General features: G+C 29.1%; 1 protein-coding gene across 1 annotated transcript in view; it reads left to right on the forward strand.

The window, feature by feature from the left end:
* The window catches only part of LOC102677973, a 349,267-nt gene extending 341,991 nt beyond the window's left edge, over positions 1-7,276 (forward strand). The window contains exons 15-18 of the mRNA XM_006613602.2: positions 4,358-4,645; positions 4,879-4,973; positions 5,524-5,796; positions 6,210-7,276. Coding sequence (XP_006613665.1) covers positions 4,358-4,645; positions 4,879-4,973; positions 5,524-5,796; positions 6,210-6,287 — 734 coding nt within the window. The 3' untranslated portion in view covers positions 6,288-7,276. The remainder of the gene's footprint in view (positions 1-4,357; positions 4,646-4,878; positions 4,974-5,523; positions 5,797-6,209) is intronic.
* Positions 7,277-8,547: the final 1,271 nt, after the last annotated feature.

Below are 8,547 nucleotides of genomic sequence, written 5' to 3' on the forward strand. Positions count from 1 at the left end.
ATATGCAAATGGACGTTCTCTCCGCGAATTCGTGGCGAAAGGTCCCCACGTATACATCCTGTAAACGGTTGGTATGTATACAGAGAAGAGAAGTCGGGGAACTGCCGGTTCCAAGGGACACCGCCAAGGCAACCGCGTGTACGTGCGAACCATCCGGAGAGCGTTCAACCGAAATTGGTCTGCGGCTGAACACGATCCTCTGTAACCATAAGATGTTGAGGAAAAGGAACGAAGAGGATAGAGAAAGAAAGAAGGAGAGAGAAAGTCGATAAATTTAGTTCGAGCAAAGAAAATTTTTCTGGGAAAATTGAGAATTTTGTAGTAAAAAAATATATCCGTTTTGGTTTGAAGAAAATTAAAAGATTTCCCATAAAATTACTGCTTTGATTTAATATCGAATAATTTTCCTGTCTATCGTCAAAGTATAGGTATTGTAATGATAAAAAACGAAAGGATTTGTTATTAATTTATAGTTATTTATTATATTATTATTAGTTATTAATTATAGTTATAATTATAGTTATAGTCCATTTTAATCTGTGAATAATAAAAATATTTTAATATCCTCGTAAAAATGCATTATCAAGTTATCTCGAATTAAAAATATTTCCCAACGGAATGGGAACCGAAGTAGTATAAAATTGTCCTCGAATTAACTGGTTTCCATCTTGGGAATAGCAGAGAGTGTGAATTCTCTATTCTTGAATTCGAACGACGACCGCCTCCTGCGTTTAATATCAACTTAGAATCACAGGAGCAGAACGAGAGGGTTACTCGTTTAGAGAAGTTTGTGAATTTAAGTGGATTTTGATTAATCTCGAACTTGAATGCCAAGCATAGTTCTGGACAGTGCATCTGAATTCCAGATTCATTTCTGGCGTAACGATAATTCACTATCTCTGCAAACACGACATCCATATCTGGATAAATCGTATTTCATTGAGAAAAATCGTGTTGAAACCTAGTGAAATCTTCATTGTAATTTCGAAAAATAATTCTATCTAAATTGCAAATAATATTATAATAAAAATATATTATTCAGATATGGACTTATATAAATAAAAAAAAGAAAGAATATCTTAGATCTGTATAATTCTACTCATCATATTAAAGACCTATTCTGGGCAATGATCTAACATCACTCTAACAACAAAAACCTATCTTTCCTATTCAAAATTTTTCTCAAAATTTCAAAAACATTTCAAAATCGAACATTTCAAATTCAAAAATTTTAAATTTGAATTAATTTGAAACAATAATAATCTAATTTTAATATTACGATATAACAATGAAATACTATCAATTAGAATTTTGTTAATTTTTCAAAAGAGAAGGTAGAAAAAAAGAATATCACTTCGTCAATCTTTTTAGATCTATTTCCAACATTAATACGTTGTGGAATAAACTAAATCGGGTAATTGGCGGTCGGGCAACCACTTACATAGATCAATTCGATCAACTGTGAGAACTGCATGACACAGACACAAACACGAATGGATGTGGCAGTGTTACACCGGCATGTAGATATAATCGATTAATCCTAAATTAGCCGGTTCGGTTAATCCACGCGAGACATTTGGCATCGAAACGAAATTAACGTTTCCAATACGCGATTACTGTCACTATCTCTCTATATAGACGATAGGAAAAAAATATTTAGAACTAATCTAATCCTAACTGATAATTACTACGATAATTTTATGATAATAAGTAAAAGAATAACAAAAAGCATTAAGATTCATGCATTATAAGTATGCATCGATCTATGAAAATTTAGATGAAAAGAGGACAAAAACGAATATAAAAGATGTAGAAACTGTATCTGTATTTTTTATCAAAAAGATTAATCTGTAGGAATAACCTATTAGTCCTATTAGTCTTATTTTTGCAATTACTACTCTTATAATATTTATATATAATTTTCTTATCATTCTGTATAATGCGAAAAAATAAAAATTACCTCCAACAGAGCCGGAAAAAATTATTTTCTTTTGGAAGAGAAAACGAAAAAAAGAAACAAAAGGAAGGAAGAAAATGTATTCCACGCGATAGTAATCGACTTATCGTTTTAAAAATTTCAAAAAATGGCAAGAACAGAAAGGAATTGAAGGATTGAAAGTGCCTTTACGATCGCTCCCGAGAATGTACATTTTTACGAACCACTGTTACTGTTACTTTTACGACTATTTCATGATCTCTATCCCTTTCTTTTTTCGTTCTATGATATCCGTGTCTTTCTGCGGTGCATCTCGTTGAAAATCTGTCCACGCTTTTAGAATGTCATCATTTATTTGACACGTTTCATTCATTCATTCGTCGAGGTACGTTGAATGGTCCATTTTCGTCCTTTCATTCTATTGTCTCGAAAATTGTTGTTGTTGTTCGAGGGAAAACGATTTTCACACGAGGAACAGAGGAATTTCTCTATGGGGCACTTTGAAGGTGTGCTTTTTTTCTCTGAAGAGATAACAGAGAGATTTTAAGGTTCTGTTCTTGTTGTACGATACAATATTTTGGCACATTTTATATTTTTCCAAATAATTTAAAATTTTTAAAATAAAAACTTGATACAATATATTAAATATATTAGAAAATTGTTTTTAATATTTGTTCTTATTTTTTCCTACTTTATGTAATGCTGTTAGATCATTTTATAAGGATTAATAAAGAAATTCCAAAAATTTTCTATGAATAAAAAAAATATTTATAATATTATATTTTTTCTTATTTTAATTTTTCTATTAAGTGATTGAAAATTAAAGAAGAAATTTTATTAAGTTTATAACTAATTTCACTCACTTTTCTGTATCTATAGAATCTTTTGCATATTTATCGAGAAAAATCTTATAAAATGTGCCATTCTTTCATGAAACAAAGTGAGAACAATAATTTATGAAACAATGAAAATTGAGTGAAAAAACTTAAAGCACACTGTAACTAGCAATGAGAAGAATAAAGAAATATTTTTCCAAAAGAAACATAATGATCACGAAATATTTTCTGCTTGCAATAAATGGCGCGCTTTGGCTTGTGATCGTAGATCTATGTTTATCTATTATGTAGAAACCTTGCATGTGAATGGTGAATCTTGCTACGATATCGTAATGTGGAACATGCATAGATGATGCACAGCTTCTTTTCATTAAAATTCAATTTAATATTTTAATGAATCTTAAAAAGGAATTTTTGAAACATCATTTTATGAATCTTTTTTTTTCAAATTGAAAGAAAAATTTTTTTGATAAATGAAGCTTTTTCTTATTTTAGCCTGAAAACAAATTCGTTTATTAATATTGTCGTGATCAGAAACGACGGTCAATTCTATGATGAAATTTCATTTACATAATTGTCGATGGTTAAATACGAAACGCATTGGACCATGGTTAATCAGCTCAGTGCTCGTTTATTACCGAGATATTAATCCATTATTATCTGGAATATGAAAGAGGAACGTAAATCAAATTGTAGCTTGAAATTATGCAAGCAAATGAATCATGATCGTGCCCGAGAGTTATTTGAATTTCTTATGTCGTTCATTTCATAAAAACTCGACTATTTAACACCGTTTCTTTTATTATAAAAAAGTTTTTAAGAAAAATATATTTTTGTATAAACATAACAATCTTACTAATTTCTAACGTTTTAACTATACGATCATTGTATTATATTTATATTTTCGAAAGAAAAACCAAAAAATTATATTAGAACGATATTATAAAATTATATGACATTCCGATATTTTAATTCTTACAGAATTTTAAAAAAAAATTTCAAAAAAGCCAAAAACTTGCAAGCAGAATATTCAATTATAGCAAAACAAAAATAAAAGAATAATTTTATAATAATTAAGTCAAAATTGAAGAAAGAAAACTAACTAACTACTATATTCAAATAAAAAAAAAATATTCGAATTTATAACGAATTTTATCAGAAATTGTATAATTTATAATTATTTTACAAAGATATGATTCCAATCGCTTTCATAATTCTTCAAACGCGCCTCTACTGTCTGACCAATAACTGACCTATTCCATTCGATTAACCATAACTTCTACTTCTACTCACGATTATCTTACTTTACTTGTCCGATCAATCTATCCCTATAATCTATCTATCTTTTCCTATAATTTTATAACTACTTTTATAAAAAAATCCTGAAAATCTAAAAATCGTATCCACGACGAAAATCGTCAATTTTCTTTTTAACGATTGTAATCGCGATAAATCGTTTCTTATTATTATTTTTATAAGAATAATCCCGAAAAGAAATCCTATCGTCCCTCGAACAGTTCTAAGCAAAAAAAAAAAGAAAGAAAGAAGAGAGGAAAATACTCATGATACTTAACATGATTTTCAGCTCTCACGCCAAAGATACTGTCGCTGTCCGGACCACTGTTTGGCATGGTAGTCGGATCGACGGCAGGTGTTCTACTAGTGGGCTTCGTGATAACCCTGGCGGTGAAATTACGGCTTCGAGCAAGGTCTCAGGAGGACAAGGACTCTCACGACGACGGTGGCATGGCAAACCTGGCCGCGTCCGGTACCGGCAGCTCCTCTCCACGTGATAAATCGTCGACCCTGCCTCTCAATTCCGACAGCATTGAGAGTTTCGAGAAGGATCCAGATATAATTCCTCACGCTAACGGTGGGTAATTTAATAAGCATTCGATGTTAAGTCGATGATGTATGTGTTGTAAAATTGGGGGAGGCTTTTAATTTTAATAAAGTTTGTTCCACTAAAAAAATTTATATTACTTCAACAACACGAATGTGTAAACATTTTATACGAATATCATTAAAAAATTGGGCAATAATCAATTACTTCAACGACAACAACGAATTAGTCTTACTAATTTCTAAAATTCCACATTTTCACAGAAAATTCTTACTCTGAATTGTGCAAGAGTACTTCACCACGTTATGTATTACATCAGCCACGATCGGATGCAAGTACTTTTACCAATACAAGCAACGTGAGTACGAATACCTAAAAATTCTTTATTTCTCACTACATGCATATAACACATATAAAATAAAAAAAAATCTATATTAAATTAAGAAGCTTAATAGTTTGAATTATTTGAATGCCTTTATTAAGATGCATGTAGTAATTTTCTAAATTAGAAATGCGAATAGTAATATACTCATTTTATGGAAATAAATTAATCATTAAATAAAATACTATAAATATTACAAATTTTTGATATCTCTACATATTTATAAAAAAAAATAAATAATAATATATAGAATATAAATTTAGTAAATAGAAAACAAAATTTCAACGAATTAAATCGGCATTCAAATAAACATTTTTCATAAATTTCTCTAGAAATTTCAACAAAACCCTAAATTCATATTTTAAAAAAATGATTTTAGATGTAGTGAAACACATTTTACTACTCTATTCAATGAATATATGAATCGAAATATGAGAAAAAGAAAAGCGAAAAACGAATAAACCTGTACCTCCCATTATATTAAATCAATAAATGATAATTTGCATAATCAATAATGATTTTGCAGGGATCAGAGTTAACGTACGCCGAGTTGTCGCTTCGGGGTAACCGACGAATACCTCCTAATTGTTATCAGCCAGTACAGGTATCCAATATTCAACGACCTCAACTGCTGCCCATGTCGACTCTGACGCGTAGGCAACCTATCCAGGAACCGACGATTTACGCGCAAGTCGCCAGTCATTCTAAGCCGATTTATGTGCCGCCTCCACATCCATACATGAGTCGTAACAATGACGAGACCACAGCAGAAACTCCATTAATCGGACATGACAATAAGGTGACAATTAATAGATCTGTCATACCATTTGTTTTTGAGAATGATATATCCGATGCAATGATCTATAATAACTCTAGTTATCCCTAGTTATTTGTTCAAAATTTTTGAAATTCCAATTCTAAATTATAATGAAATATCAAATTTACATACATCGATTATTTGAAAAAAATCCAAAAATTCTTTGCCTAATCAATTTATATAATTTATATTTATATGTATAAATATTTTGAGAAGATATTTTAAGAAGAATACTAATGAAGTATAAAAATATCGATTGTCATTCTACAACAAATCTATTTAATAAATTTTCTCATAATTAATATAATTCAATAATGATTTAATATTAAATGAAATAAACTTTATTACTATTATTTAAAAAGAATATATTTTATTTTGAATACCTTTATTTACAGATTACTACCATCAGCCAATCTGGTAGCTCAATATGGCGTACCGATACGCCACCAGTTTCAAATGCACCAACGACATGATTCTAAAACTTTCGATTATATTCGAAGCAACGTTCTACTCTTAATAAACGTTTTTCCACGCACCGTTAATTACAAAAAAAAAGTTAAATTCATTTAATAGAACAAGAAAAAAAACGAAAAAGAAAAGACTACCGCACGATGTTCCTCGTAGATCATTTACGCGGAACGACGCGACGTGTATGATATGTTATCGTTAAACTTTCTCGTACATATGTTACAGAAGGTTCTCAATAAATAATGAAGAATGAAAGTAATATAAAAACACACGCACACACACACCCACCCACACAAATGTTTGCGCGAAGTATAATACGAATATATTATATATGCTTTCCGAATGATTTGTGATAGAGTTATTATTGAAATGCGGGAATGATTGTCTCGAATCGCGATGTCTCGAACTTCTTGTCGAGATATCGAGAATTACGATATCTCGAATAGAAACGAATTTTCTGTTTCGCGGATAAAACAACCGATGGCGCAGTAATCGACAGTAATGGTTCTAATAATTGAAAAGTATTAATTTCGTTGATCCTTCTCAACCGTCCGTAAAAGAAGGGAAAGAAAACAAAATGAAAAAAAAAACAATTGAAAGAAGAAATTGCAAAATTTTCTAATTGCATAATTCATCAATTCGAATTGTAACAATACAAAAATGTGTTCTCATTGTACACTTCGACTTAATTGATAAGTGGAACACATTTATAATACCACGAAGTACAATCAAGACGGCGAATCCCTAATTGTTTTTTCGTTCAGTATTACGTCTACAAAGTATAATTTGTAGAAATGCGTTAGAATTAATGAGATGATATTTATGTATACATATATTGAGCCTGCGTCGAAAGTTAAAACGTCTCGAGGTGTTTTTCCGCAGCTTAATTATTTATTGTTAAACATAAATGACGCGAAAAATTTCGTGTACAGATTTAGATAAATGCGGTGTTATTATAACGATGTTATCTAATCATGAATAGAATTTAAAGAGAAAAAGAAAGACAGAAATTTTAAAATTTTGGAAGTGATAATATACACGTTTGTTGATTATATTAGACTCGTTCTATATGTTCGATCGTTGCTCATTTTTGAAGCTTTAACCGTCCCTGATGGAAAGAAATGATTCTTTTTTCTTAAATGGAATAGTTATTTACTATTTGCGTAATTTTTGTTTAATCTAAATCATTTAACCTAGAAAATGTTATATAGTAAGGTGATCGTATCGTTACATTAAATAAGAAAAAATCACGAAAAAAGTAAGGTGGAAATATGTTAAAATGGAATAATATATTGAAATCGTCTTCTCACTTCCTTTAAAATCGTTATAAATTTTATAATATATATATAATCGAAACTCTATCACAAAACCAAAGTACCAATTTTTAATAAGATTTTCGAGCATAAATTAGTATATCATTATTAGCTATTAGCTAGATTTATTTTTTTTAACATTAATATATCAATATATTAATATTAAGTTCAAAACTTATAATATTCTTAGTTTTATTTTATTATTAATTTTTATTATATAGTATTATTTTTATAATAATGTATTAATTATATATATTATAAACTGTCTATTTAATTTCATATTAATTTCAAAAAAAATATTTCCAATATCTATATTTTTAAATATATATTTATCTTTACTTTATATTTATTGTACATCATATGATGATATAATTTTATAAAAAAATATATACTTGAAACAAAAGATATGATCACCCTACGTTATAGATGAGTTACCGACAGAAGGTTGCACATTTGAAATGAAGAAACGACACAGCTAAACGAGAATAAACTTCTCGGATGCTAACATTTCATTTTTTAAGGATAGGCGTTCAGAAGACTGAGAATAGAAAAAAAAAAAAAAAAAAAAAAGAAAGAAAGAAAGAAAGAAATGAGCAAAATGTGCAAACCTTATATTACGTGCCATATAATTGCAACGCCAATTGAAAACGTTGCATGTCGAAATATTTCGAGATTGTTACATACCTAGATATTATATGCGTGATGTTAGCTTGTTTTTAATATTTTATGCCTTTCATTTTATTCCTTTATAAAATCGAATTATTTGTAAACAATTGACGGATCATTTTCTTTTAAATTATATCTTATTGTGATGCAAATATTCGTATATATAAAAAAAATTGTTATAAAGGATATAGACAAAGCATTCCATTATTTACGTCTAGATCCCATTTCTTTTAATGAATCGAATTTGAAAAAAAAAAAAAAAAAAATAGTTGTTCAATCTAAAAAA

Source organism: Apis dorsata, unplaced genomic scaffold (genome assembly GCF_000469605.1).
Source record: "Apis dorsata unplaced genomic scaffold, Apis dorsata 1.3 scaffold_157, whole genome shotgun sequence".
NCBI classification, from domain to species: Eukaryota; Metazoa; Arthropoda; class Insecta; order Hymenoptera; family Apidae; genus Apis; species Apis dorsata.